Source organism: Euleptes europaea, chromosome 4 (assembly GCF_029931775.1).
Source record: "Euleptes europaea isolate rEulEur1 chromosome 4, rEulEur1.hap1, whole genome shotgun sequence".
Taxonomy (NCBI): Eukaryota; Metazoa; Chordata; class Lepidosauria; order Squamata; family Sphaerodactylidae; genus Euleptes; species Euleptes europaea.
Genome location: NC_079315.1, coordinates 113,047,781 through 113,060,888, shown reverse-complemented (window position 1 = coordinate 113,060,888; position 13,108 = coordinate 113,047,781). Strand labels below are relative to the sequence as shown.

The window sequence follows — 13,108 nt, the reverse complement described above, 5'->3', positions numbered from 1 at the left end:
GTAAGGCTGTTTATATACCACAGTGCCATTTTCCGTACGTGCACGGTTAACCGACGTAGTCCGACAGACGTCCCTGGGATTAAGCAGGAGTGCGGCCATCAAATGCCGCAGAACTAGAGTCTAGATTGGTCGGCAGCAGACCACAGTAGAATTATAATCGTGGAATTACACTGGCACAACGGCCCCATAACCGTCTTTCCCCACCCTTAATTTTTTTAATGGAAAGATATGGCCGCCCTCTCTGCTACTGGTGGACTGGGGCTTTGGCAACAGCCACTCCCAGTTTATAAATACAGAGGGAGAAAGATGCTGGAAGGACACTGAAAGAACTACGGGAGCCACATTCTGGAACTCCAGGCACAAGAACCAAGTATCCTTTTTTAAATTAAAAACAAAATAAAAACCAGAACTTTCTTTTCCATTTAAGCTAGAAAACGGGTATTTATTCTGCCTGCTGCAGCTTTTATTTCCTGAACCAACCATAATAAAAAGAACCCAACAATGTAGAATAGCAACCACTGTGGAGCATGCTTCTGATATGTGCAAAACCCATAATTGGCAATGGTTTGAAGATGTGTAACTATTTAGGCTTCCATTCTGATATTTCACGATCGATATCAGCAATCAAGAGATTCTGTGAAAATCAAAAAATAGGATTTCCCGCTTGTCCAAACTGTCACCTTAAATGGCAGCTGGGAAGCGTCATTTTTAGAACGATATCAAGTAGTAGAAAATCCCCATCGTTTCAAGTGTCCTCAGCTGCAAGATCTACCCCCTCAAAAAATACCATACAAATAAAAAAAAGCATCCAACCAAAATACAAGATTGCTTCTTATACTGTACAGTTTAGCACTGATAAATTTAAATGTATTGGCTCTCTTAACAATTTGTTTGGTCCCGCACAGGAAGGGATCTTTAGATTCCACTTTTTTCTTCTTGCTTGAACTCTTGGGGGAAGAGCTAGGCGTCAAGATAAGTTATCTTCACACTTTATTGAGGAACTCCAAGTTGAGAGAAGCAGGGATGTGAATCGAGTCCATGGTTAAAGACGAAGGGTTGAACGGGAACAAAACGGGGAATGTGTACTTGAAGTCTAACAGCAGCTGCTGAGGATCGTTCCGTTCTTGCAAATGAGCCTACGGGAAACAAGAAGGGAAGGAAAAGAGAATCAGCGTGACTTGAATACATGGTAGACTTTTGCAGGGTACCCTTTGGAAACACTCTTGCATGGTTTGGCCCTATTATTGGGCTGGCTTCACAGAGTAACAGGTGGTTAAAGCAAGGATGCTTAAGCTATTTGAATCTAATCAGTTCTTTTGCCACTGCTACGTACTCCTGACCTTACAAGCAGGGCTGTGCATGTGAAATTCTGTGCCAACAAAAACTGGCTTCGGGGATCTGTGTCAGTCAAGCAAACATCAGTTTTTCCCTACTTTTTAATTTGCATTATTTATGGTCCGCCTTTCTCCCTGGGACTCAAGGCAGAGGACACAGAATAAGTCGATCTAATCAGCAGGGCAGAACATCCAATAGACAATGCAAGAGGATTTGGCTTAGCGAAATCTGGAAACCTATCAGGGGTGAAGCACAGCATAAGTATGAACACAACATGCTAAATGAATGTAAAAACTGCACAGTAGTAACCTGCTTACAGCAACAATAGTGTGAACGACATGAAATGGTATAGTCTACAGTCCCTAACCCTTTATTCCAGCCTTCTTTCTGAACCATATTGTTAAAAATATTGTCGAAGGCTTTTACGGTCAGAGTTCATTGGTTCTTGTAGGTTATCCGGGCTGTGTAATTGTGGTCTTGTTAAAGGTGCAGCCCTATTTCCCGTGCAAAAAAAGCCCACTTGAATAATTCAGTTTTGCACGAGTGTGCAGAAAGCTAGGAGGGCGCGAATCTTCCTGACCTCCTCAGGGAGGCCATTCCATAAGGTGGGGACCACCACGGAAAAGCACCCGTCCAGGCAGCTGTTGATTTTGCCCATTTGCCATGTGGCACCCCAGAAGGCCCTGCTCAGAAGGGCGAAGGTGTCGTAGCAGAGCACAGAGGGAGAGGTGGTCCCACAGATGTGAGGGGCCAAGGCCATGAAGGGCTTTGTGTGGGATAGCCAGTCCTTTAAAAGGAGCATGAATTATTTTGCGTCTAGAGAACCCAGAATGCATGTTCCTCCTCTCTGAGGTTCCCCGCAATATTCCAGCCTTCACACTACCAGCTCTGCCTTTGGCCAGTATCAGTACAAACCAGGGTAGCCCATCCATGAGTGGTCACAGGATTTCGAGGAAGAGCTCATGCTCCGTATGAGGGAAGTCTCAGATTTAGTTATTGGCATTTCCAAGTTAAAAGGATTGGGTGGGGTGAGGGTGGGACAGATCTTTGCCTGAAATTCTAGAGTGCTACCCTCCCCCCAGCTAAAATGAGCGGTACTGTGCTGGTAGGACCACAGGCCTGATTCTGAGCTAAGGTTGTTTCACGTGGTTTTACACAAACAGCATTGTACAAGAGAATTGGAATTAGCAATGCCAATGCTTTACTGTCCCCTCAATATATTCTAGGGTCCTATTTTGGCTTCAAAAGCTGTGCTTGCTTCCGGGTTCCCCCACTGTCCCTGTGCCCGCCCCCCCTGGATGCGTGTGGTTGTGCCGGCGTAGGTCAAGGGCTGGGCGGTGCCCGCAGTCCTCAGACGTGCGGGGGGGGGGGGGTATCTAGCCCCTTTCGGAGCAGGCAACAAAGATTCTGCTATCTCCCAAGGTCAGTATTCAGAGGCGTCGTCAAAACAGGCAGGAGTCAATGGCCGGAAAGATCAATCATAGCAGTAGCAAGAAGGCAGGGAAATTGCACAATTGCTTCCGCAAAGTGAAAGCGTGCCTGCACTGCCTTTATCAGTCAGTGCACTTCCAAGCTAGGCTTCATCCTGCAACAACTCAGCACCAGTTCTCTGTCTGCTTAGGCTTTCCAGGCGAGCACTCCTTCGCCTACCCTGCAAAACTATACGCTGGCGAGTCCTGATATGCCTATCAGGTTCAGGTGAGCTTGGAGGGCTGCCATTCTCAGCTTCCACTGCAGGAGTTGGGGGACGAGTAGCTTCTGTCTGCCTTTGTTCCATCTCTCTGCCTAGCTGTGGTTCCTGCTGAGTTGTTTCAGGCTCCTGTACTACTGACTGCAATGGAGGTACTGAAGGCCGAGAGGCAACCTGTTCCTCCACTTCAGCTTCAGAGTCCTCCGGGTCCTCAGCTCCGAAGGCAGGGCCCATGACAGTGGTCAGGGCACAGAGACAGGGAAACACACCTGGCTTCTTCCCTCCCCCACCCCAGGCAGCGTGAAACCTGCCGCCTTTCCCCTCGATGCAAAACTCACCTGAATGTTCCTTATGAAGCTGACTGTCACTCGCTCTTCAAACTCATTCACGGGAGTGTAGAGATTGAGTATTTTTACAATCTGTCAATGGGAAAATCAGATGGGGATTTTACTGTAGGGGATACAGAGGGTGGGACGGCCACAGAACGTATTGTGCCAGCAGAAATTTAAAACAGCATTGGAAATTCCTTTATGAGTAGGCTTTTCCTTTGAAAAGGAAGCGGCTGAGCTAAGGAACTATGGTGGGAATAACATTTTATAGCAGAGAATTCCTAGATGCAGGGATTTTCTCTTGTAACTCCCCCCCCCCCCAGCTCTCAGTTTTCCCCTGATAGACAGGGGCAGGCTTGGGCAGCCCCCCACATATGCCATGTTCAAATTTTCTTGTGTTAAAAATATTGTCGAAGGCTTGTGTTACATTGTCAAGCACAAATTTAGGAGCACGGTATAGTTCTGTCCATATACAGTGGCACTTTGTAAGAGCCTTGGCTGGGAACCGAGGGTGGGGTATTAAACTAACCAGCTAAACTAACCTGGGTCGCCCAGATGATTATCTGGCACTCTAGCTACTATACCACACTGGCTTTGTATGCTTATGGCACCTGGCTCAGTGTGGAAGGAATGTTTCCCATATCAGAAGATTACAGGACAGAGAAATAAATGAAGGGAGCAGAGAGTGGGCAGGTCAGCCATAGGCAGACGAGCAGCCAAAGGGGCTGGCTCCTTACCTGTTGTGTGGTGAGGGACGTGCAGAGGGAACATATCGCCTCCGCGTCTTCCGAGGTTTTCTTTTTCAGCTGCAGGAGCTGAGCTGCCTGGATCAGGGGCTCCATGGTCTCCACAGCCCCGCTTTGGAGCAGGTTCTTCCCTCGCAGCCAGTCTTCCAGCTGACCGATATTAAACCTGGGGCCAGCACCAAGAAAGCCGTGAGTCAGAAGTAGGTACACGTAAGCAGAGATAAATGTTGGGCATGCACATGTGACGTAATTTTTCACCACTTGATGGTGAGCATCTGAACGTATGAACTGACTCCATGGGAATAGCCGTATGTTTTGAATGACACAAGGTGCTAGGAAAGGCTTTTCAAATTGTGCATGGCTGATAGTGCAGTGTATGTGGATAAGTTATCGCTGATCAATCTAGTGATAAACATAAACAGTATGAACCTGCGGCAAGATGTGATTTTATTAGGCGTATTTTTAATTTATTAGAATTGCCTTGATGGCCCTTTTTGAAGGCAGAGAGGCAGGGTGTAAATTCTGTTAACTAGATAAAACAAGCACGCTCTAAAACCATCTCACACATCTATTTAATCAATCAATCAATCAAACGTATTCATTAATCTCCTTTCTTTCTTATGGAGCTCAAGGCGTCTTACAATAGAGATAAAATGCGTAAAATAGAATACATACAAAATAAACAAAATATAACTTAAAACGAGGTACACGCCTACACCGATCCATTGGGCTCACCTCGATCTCGTCAGATCTTGGCAGCTAAGCAAGGTCAGCCCTGCTTAGTACTTGGATGGGAGACCACCAAGGAAGTCCAGGGTCGCTATGCAGAGGCAGGCAAGGGCAAACCACCTCTGTTTGTCTCTGCCCTGACCTGGATGGCCCAGGCTAGCCCGATCTCATCAGATCTCGGCAGCTAAGCAGGGTCAGTCATGGTTAGTACTTGGGTGGGAGACCACCAAGGAAGTCCAGGTTTGCTATGCAGAGGCAGGCAAGGGCAAACCACCTCTGTTTGCCTCTGCCCTGACCTGGATGGCCCAGGCTCGCCTGATCTCAGCAGATCTCAGCAGCTAAGCAGGGTCAGTCCAGGGACCACCAAAGAAGTCCAGGGTCGCTACGCAGAGGCAGGCAAGGGCAAAACACCTCTGAATGTCTCTTGCCTTGAAAACCCTACTGGTAGACTGTGACCGGAGGGCCCTTTGCGCCACCACCGTACCTGAGTTGCATCCCTGTGCTCCATGAACAGACGTCCTTCCTAAGCAGCAAGTTGTTCAAGGCCACGGCGTTGATCATGTAGAAGAGCTGCTTGAAGATCTGCTGGACGATCTCTGGGTCGAGGCCCTGGTCACACACGACTCCGTGGAAGGTGTTCAGCTGGCGGATGATGGCTTCTAAGCTGTACGTGTTATCACCCTCCCCTGTGCTGGAGGATCGCTTCCGGTAGCCCATCGGCTTCACCCCCGACAAGCCCTGGATGCTCTCGTTTTCCAACACGGCGGTCACTGGGGAAGAAAGGGAAAGCATTTCTCAAAAGGTAAATGGAGAATGCCAAGAAAAGCTGCGAGGATAGCATTTTGAAACTGAGCTTCTCAATGTGACCAGCTGCACCCTTCTGCTCCCAAACCACCAAGATTTACTTCTTTAAATTACATGTAATTTCAGTCCCATGAGCAGATAGTAATGGGTTGTCATTTCAGTGGTGAACAAACACAACTGTTTGGGTGGACTGTAAGGAGCGATGAGGGCCAGGAAATCTTGCACCAAGTTTAAACTTGAACGTGTGAACACATGAAGCTGCCTTATACTGAATCAGACCCTTGGTCCATCCAAGTCAGTATTGTCTACTCAGACCGGCAGCGGCTCTCCAGGGTCTCAGAGGTATTGCACATCACCTGCCTGCTTAGTCCCTTTAACAGGTGATGCCGGGGATTGAACCTGGGACTTTCTGCATGCCAAGGAGACACTCTACTACTGAACCACAGCCCCTCCCCAACTTTCCTGCCATTGGCACATAAAAGATAATTTTACTCAGTATTTTTGCCTCAGCCTAACCTGGACCAGCCTAACCTGATCTTGTCAGTTCTCGGGAGCTAAGCAGGGTTGGTTCTGGTTAGTACTTGGATGGGAGACCCTCGAGGAAGTCCAGGGTTGCTACGCAGAGGCAGGCAATGACAAACCACCTCTGTTTGTCTCTTGCCTTGAAAACCACAAGGGGTCGCCATAAGTCAGCTGTGACGTGATGCTTTACACACACATTCCTCCCGCATCACTATGTTGGGCTGGATTAGTTAGCTAATGGCTCCCGAGCACTAAACTACTGAGGGGTAACAGGGATGTCTAGAATTCAATTTAACATCAAGTTAAAAATTACAAACATCGCCGCATCAATTCCCACAACAGTCCTCGCATGAAGTTCCAGAGAATTCCACATTTTTAAGAGATTAAACAACTCAAGGGGAAAAGGGAGTTGATGAAAGAGGAAAGATATCAAATCCCAAAGACCTGGAAAATGGATTATTAGTGGAGAAATGAAATAATAGATGGGAGTATTCCTTGATGTATCGTAGAAGTCCAAAATATGGCATTGGGCACAGGTTTTAGAACTGAAAATTTTAAGGATTTTTTTTTAGAAGGCGGAGAAGAGTTGGTTTTTATATGCTGACTTTCTCTACCACTTAAGGGAGACTCAAACTGGCTTACAATCACCTTCCCTTCCCCTCCCCACAACAGACACCCTGCGAGGTAGGTGGGGCTGAGAGAGCTGTGACTAGCCCAAAATCACCCAGCTGGCTTTGTGTGCAGGAGTGGGGAAACCAATCCAATTCACCAGATTATCCTCTGCCACTCATGTGGAGGAGTGGGGAATCAAACCCAGTTCTCCAGATCAGAGTCCACCGCTCCAAACCACCACTCTTAACCAATACACCACGCTGGCTCTCTAGTGTCTAATCCTTATGGCTGTGATAATACTCTCTCCAGTGAAGTCTCAGGAACCAAGACTGGGGGATCGCTCTAAAATCCCCTTTTGGATTTTTACAGAAAGGTTAATGTGGACAATGATAATTCATACCTGATGCTTATCAACTTCGGATCACCACATGGATTTTTCAGTTCTAGTCTGATCCCACTTGTCTGCCAGACTGCAATACTTCCAAATACATGCCCACAGACAAACAATATTATGCCCCAAATCTTCAAAAAACCACTAAGAACTATTCCTGTTCAGGGCTGGTTGAAACTAACAGCATTTGTGTACAAGCACTCGTTGGAGAATTGTGGCCACGGGGTTATTTGGTGGGTGGCTGCCTTCACCCAGAAAATTATGGACCATTCAGACGATCTACATCTGCTACACTGTAATTTACAAGCTTAATTGCGGGCGCCTGAATGGCTCTGGCTAGCCCAATCTTAACCAATCTCAGAAGCTACACAAGTCCGGCCCTGGTTAGTACTTGGGTGGGAGACCACCGAGGAAGACCAGGGTTGCTACCAGAGGCAAACCACCTCTAAATGGTTCTTGCCTTGAAAACCCTATGGCAGGGGTGTAGAACTCAATTGTTGCAAGGGCCGGATATGACATAAATGGTTGGGCCGGGCCATACCTTGCCAGCCCTGATTGAGAATGGGTTGGGTGGCTGCCTCCGCTCACTCACGGGCCACATAAGAGCTCACAAGGGGCCGGATCCGGCCCTCGGGCCTTATGTTTGACACCCTTGCCCTATGGGGTTGCCATAAGTTGGCTGCAACTTGACTGCACTTTCCACCCCCAATTCAGGGAACAGGACGAGTGTGGACACTAGATCTCAAAATGCACCACCCAAGCTGAGTGAAAGGGGATTGCTGTGGCCAGCTCACCTATCATGGGCTGCAAGACGCCTTCTGCGATCTTAATGAGCTGCTGGTAGATCTGAATGGAGAGATCGCTGAGGACCTGCCGATACTCGGTGAGGTCAAAGTTCTTCAGGCAATGCTCGTTCTGCTTGCTGGTGTTTTGGGTCATAAAGCCCTAAAAAGAGAAAGAGAGGAGCAATTCAGCCACCCAGAGTTTATCTCATATTGGCATCCAGATTAGGACAGTATTCACAGCCTGGTTCTGTTTTACCATCAAGCATGCGGCATTGGAGGAGCATTACAGATACGGTGGACTGCCAAAAAACAAACAAACATAGTGGGTTATAGATCAAATCAAGCCGGAACTGACCCTAGAGGCTAAAACGACTAAACTGAGTCACTGGAAAAGACAATCATGCTAGGAAAAGTCAAACACAGCAGGAAAAGATGAACTGACTCAATAAAGGAAGCCACGACCCTCAATTTGCAAGACCTGAGCAAGGCTGTTAAAGATAGGATGTTTTGGAGGACATTAATTCATAGGGTCGCCATGAACCGGAAGCGACTTGAAGGTGCTTCACACACACACACACTAGTTGCAAGGCCAGATTCACAAAAATGGAAGAGCATCTTGGACCGAATTCAATAGTAACCAGGCCAGGGCAAGTCCCACTGAAATGAGAAATGGCCTAGAGGTTTAGCTTGTTTCAGTGGGGAAGCTCCAGGCAGGGGGCTGGCATGCCGAATCAGGGCAACATTTTCAGAAGCCAGACAATCCATCCATGCTTCTAAAATTCTCTCACCGTATCTCCACTGTATTGCTTCAGACAGTGCAGGAGGCGACAAGCGTTGGACAGCCAAAACGACGTCATCTCAAAGTCATCGTTATGCTTCTGTGAAGAACCCAAAACAATTTATTTTATTTATTTAGAACTGTGCTGCCTTCCCACACAAACAGGGTGCAAAATATCAAATCATTAAAAGAGTTCAAAGTTAAAATATTTAAATAAAGGCAAGAATCTTCTTTCTGCTTCCTCCTCATCATTACCTTTATTAGGCATTTACATCAGCATTTCTTTCTGCTTTTATGGATTAGTTGTGTTATGGGGACCACCAATTTCCTGCATTCTTTTTGTCAGTTATAGGTAAGAACACATGAACACATGAAGCTGTCTTATACTGAATCAGACCCTCAATCTATCAAAGTCAGCACTGTCTACTCAGACTGGCAGCGGCTCTCCGGGGTCTCAGGCAGAGTAAGGTCTTTCACATCACCTACTTGCCTAGTCCCTTTAACTGGAGATGCTGTGGATTGAACCTGGGACCTTCTGCATGCCAAGCAGCTGCTCTACCACTGAGCCACAGCCCCTCCCACAGCAGGATAGCATTTCTGCACACGCATGGCTCCAGTCATGTTACTTCCCCCACATTATGTTTGCATTATGTCATATTGCTTTTTAAAAAAAGAAACTGTAGAATTAAAGTTCTCCTATGACAAGAAGTTGAAGGAGTTGGGAATCTCTACATCAAAGGAGAGACGCTTACGAGGTGATATGATTACCACCTTCCGGTACCTAAAGGGATGCCATGTGGAGGATGGGGCAGACATCTTTTTAGTCATGTGGGATGACAGGACTCAAACTAAAAGATATAAACTAAAAGATATAAAGCAAAGGAGGTTCCTAGGAAAAGTTTGTTGGGAATTAGTCTACGAGTTTTGTTTCCGCCAGGATTACAAAAAGAGTTAAATGTTTGTGTTTCGTTTACATTGACTCAGGGGGATGGTGCTAGCCCCTTGGCAAGTGTCAATTGGTCAGATCAAGAGCTGCTGGTCATGTGATGTTCTGGCGTGATCCCAGAAGCTTCAGTTGAACTGCCATTTTGGTTAAGAAGAGACTTCTCTTCGTTTCTTCCTCGAGTCGATAATGTTAACTATATTCTTTACTGTGTTTTAAGCCTTAGAGCCTGTTAGCCACGTGCTGGCAAGAGTTTAGGAACCGACTTGTAGATATGAGTTATTAATTTATATTCCAAGTTTACCTTCTTTTGATATAGTAAACCTCTATATTTACTGAAAGAAAGCAATGGGTCTTGAACTTTGTGTGTGTGTGTCTAATTTTTGATCCACAAGATCACGATTGATAGCCGTTTATCTCAACAAAGTTGAAGGCAGAAAGAAAAGAAAACGACCTGACATGAGATGGATTGACTCAATATAGGAAGCCAAGGCCTTCAGTCCACAAGACCTGAGCAAGGCTGTTCACGATACGATGTTTTGAAGGTCATTAATTCATAGGGTCGCCATGAGCTGGAAGTGATGTGATGATACTTTAACACACACACAAAGGAGTCTAAATTGTCTAAATTTTAAGAAGAACTTCCTGATGATGGGGTGTGCTCGAGACTGGAACAGTTTGCCTTGTGAAGTGGTGAATACTTCATCACTGGAGGTTTTCAAGTATCCGAGTGGATACCTACTTGTTGGGGATATTATAATGAGTGAGTGATAAAGTTTATTGTTTGTGGCCAAAGGCCATCACAATCTATAGGAGAAAGAGCAGCTTCTCTGGATGTGGAAAATGATTTAGGCCCTTTAGGAATGCTCCAAGAGATTTAGATCTGGGCTCTGTGTAAAGAGGACAGAATAAGGTGTAATGAATTAGGTCCTCTGGAGAAACTCCACAAATACATAGTCGAGAGAGGCCCATGGTGTTTGGGAGTAACGTCCAGCTATCCAAGCTGTTGTCATGGTTTGAAACCGGAGGGAGGTAAAAGTTATTCTGAGGTTATGGAAGGGGATACTGACTAGGTATGAAGCTCTGACATGGTTCCGGGATATTATAGCTGTAGTTCCTGCATTGAACTAGATGACCCTGGTGGTCCCTTTCAACTCTGAGATTAAATAAAGGAAGAACAAAAACTGATAATTTGGAAAGAGAGCTTTGCTTTATCTCTGGTGTTTATTTGCTTACCTTTAATACTTTTTTTATGCCGTTGATGGTAGAGGTGAGCAAGGAGTGTACTTTGTGGTCATCATTGATGTAGTCAGCGTGCCTGATGCACATATAGAGGATATAGGCCGGTAGGCAGGGCACCGTGGCTGAGACAGTCTGGGGCTTCAGTTCTGGAAAAGCAGAAGAGAAAAGGCTTGCAAACAATCTGACACCCTGGCAGCGTGAATAAATAAATCACCCACATAACCCCCTTGTTGCATAAATGCTGGCGATCGAATCTCACAACTGCTGCCATTTTTATTTTAATGATCTCACCCCCAACAATATTAAAATAACCAAACAAACTTCTCTAGGCTTTCTGGCAGAAGTCTTTCACATCACTTACTACCTGGTCCTTTTAACTGGAAATGCCAGGGACTGAACCTGGGACCTTCTGCATGCCAAGCAGATGCTCTACCACTGAGCCGCACCCCCTCCTCAATGCCTAATATAATAATAAATGCATAATAATATATACATTATATTTGACAGTTTATACCACTCTCTCTACATGTGTAATCTTTTATATGTGTTTGAACAGCTCCTTTCCAGGGAATTTCACTTCTGCATATTTGTATACATTATGGCTTCATATGAATAATATAGGTGAGACAGTGAACCCAGGTTTTAACATATAAGAAGTAAAGAAATTTACAGGGAGCTTCACTGTACTAGAAGGTAATCTGACTTTTGGGTTTTATAAATGAATCTGTTTAAAAATAATTTTTGACCTTATGTACATGGAGAGTATACTAACGATTCCTCTTCCCTGCTTTCCTTTTTCTAGGGCTTTTAGATATTTCTTACTGCCCATTACGATATAATTGTATTATTAGGATGTGTGATAAGATATAATTTTATACTGACCACTGAGGAAGACCTTTCCAGGCCGAAATGCGTGTGGTCCTTTTTGGATCTCATATTGGTCAATGAAAGATTGTACATCGCAGTTGTTCATATTTGTATATATTCATATGAATAAGCCAAAAAATGCCCCCACAAAAGTTAAAATCCCAGTATTACTTCAAGTCAAAGGCACCTTTTCAAGATGTCAGTCTTTCTAGAGCCTGTCCCTGCCTATCTGCCATTAAATATTTTTTTTACAATTTGGCTACTGGTTTTGTTATAGCTGTTACAAATTGTAGAAGATTTGTTTCATTAGTATTAGGAAATGTTGAAGAACATCAGAGGACAGTTCAGTTCTTTTGAATGATTGTTAGAAAAGATGACTAATAGCCAAACCCTATCCTATGCATGTAGACTTGGAAATAAGTCCCACTGAATTCAACCAGATTTGTTTCCAAGTCGAGTGCGCATTGCTGTCATATGTTAAAGAAAAAGCATGTGCATCCTGTACATACATCTCTTTGTAAGAAAGATCCAATAAGTATTCACTTTACAATTGAAACAGGGGACCTGTACAAGTTCAATCACATGTTCCATTGCCCATACATTGAATACAACATGAGAATTACTCAATGCGTCTATAATGAAAAATCCAGCATACGAAGCGCAGTGATGAACACATGAACACATGAAGCCGCCTTACACTGAATCAGACCCTTGGTCTATCAAAGTCAGTATTGCCTACTCAGACCGGCAGCAGCTCTCAGGGTCTCAAGCAGAGGTCATTCACATCACCTACTTGCCTAGTCCCTTTAACTGGAGATGCTGGAGATTGATCCTGGAACCTTCTGCATGCCAAGCAGAGGCTCTACCACTGAACCGCGGCCCCTCCCCATGGTATGTGCATCCACTGTTATTAGTGAATAGGCCTTAAGTCTCATAATATAGACAAAAAAGTAATACAGGAAGAATGCTCACTTTAAAAAAATGTAAGTTATGTTTTTAAAACCCACATTCAGAGAGCTTTTTCCGTATATATTTTCCTGCTGATGAACACTTTGCCACTCTGTACAGGACTTTGGAACACACTAACCATGCATTCCTGAGGGGAATGCCTGTGCCTTCACACCGGCGTTGGGGCCACAAACGCTTGCATATGCTACCCAGATGCTAGCGCTGTGGGTCCTTGCGCCGGCGCAGCCCTTCGCCAGCCTCAGAAGAGCTTTCATCCTGGCCGCCGGCGTGTCTCAGGAATGTGCGGTTAGTTGACATGGGGATTGGTTGGAAATCACAGTCACACTGTCCAAGCTGAAGGGTGTGCCTTATAACACCCTTGCCTGC

General features: G+C 45.4%; 1 protein-coding gene across 1 annotated transcript in view; it reads right to left on the bottom strand.

The window, feature by feature from the left end:
• Positions 1 to 981: 981 nt before the first annotated feature.
• Positions 982 to 13,108, bottom strand: part of MYO5B (myosin VB) — a 336,132-nt gene continuing 324,005 nt past the window's right edge. The window contains exons 34-40 of the mRNA XM_056847832.1: positions 10,901 to 11,052; positions 8,732 to 8,821; positions 7,953 to 8,103; positions 5,314 to 5,599; positions 4,092 to 4,266; positions 3,364 to 3,444; positions 982 to 1,136 (exon numbers count right to left, since the gene is read on the bottom strand). Of these exons, the coding sequence (XP_056703810.1) occupies positions 984 to 1,136; positions 3,364 to 3,444; positions 4,092 to 4,266; positions 5,314 to 5,599; positions 7,953 to 8,103; positions 8,732 to 8,821; positions 10,901 to 11,052 (1,088 nt within the window). The 3' untranslated portion in view covers positions 982 to 983. The remainder of the gene's footprint in view (positions 1,137 to 3,363; positions 3,445 to 4,091; positions 4,267 to 5,313; positions 5,600 to 7,952; positions 8,104 to 8,731; positions 8,822 to 10,900; positions 11,053 to 13,108) is intronic.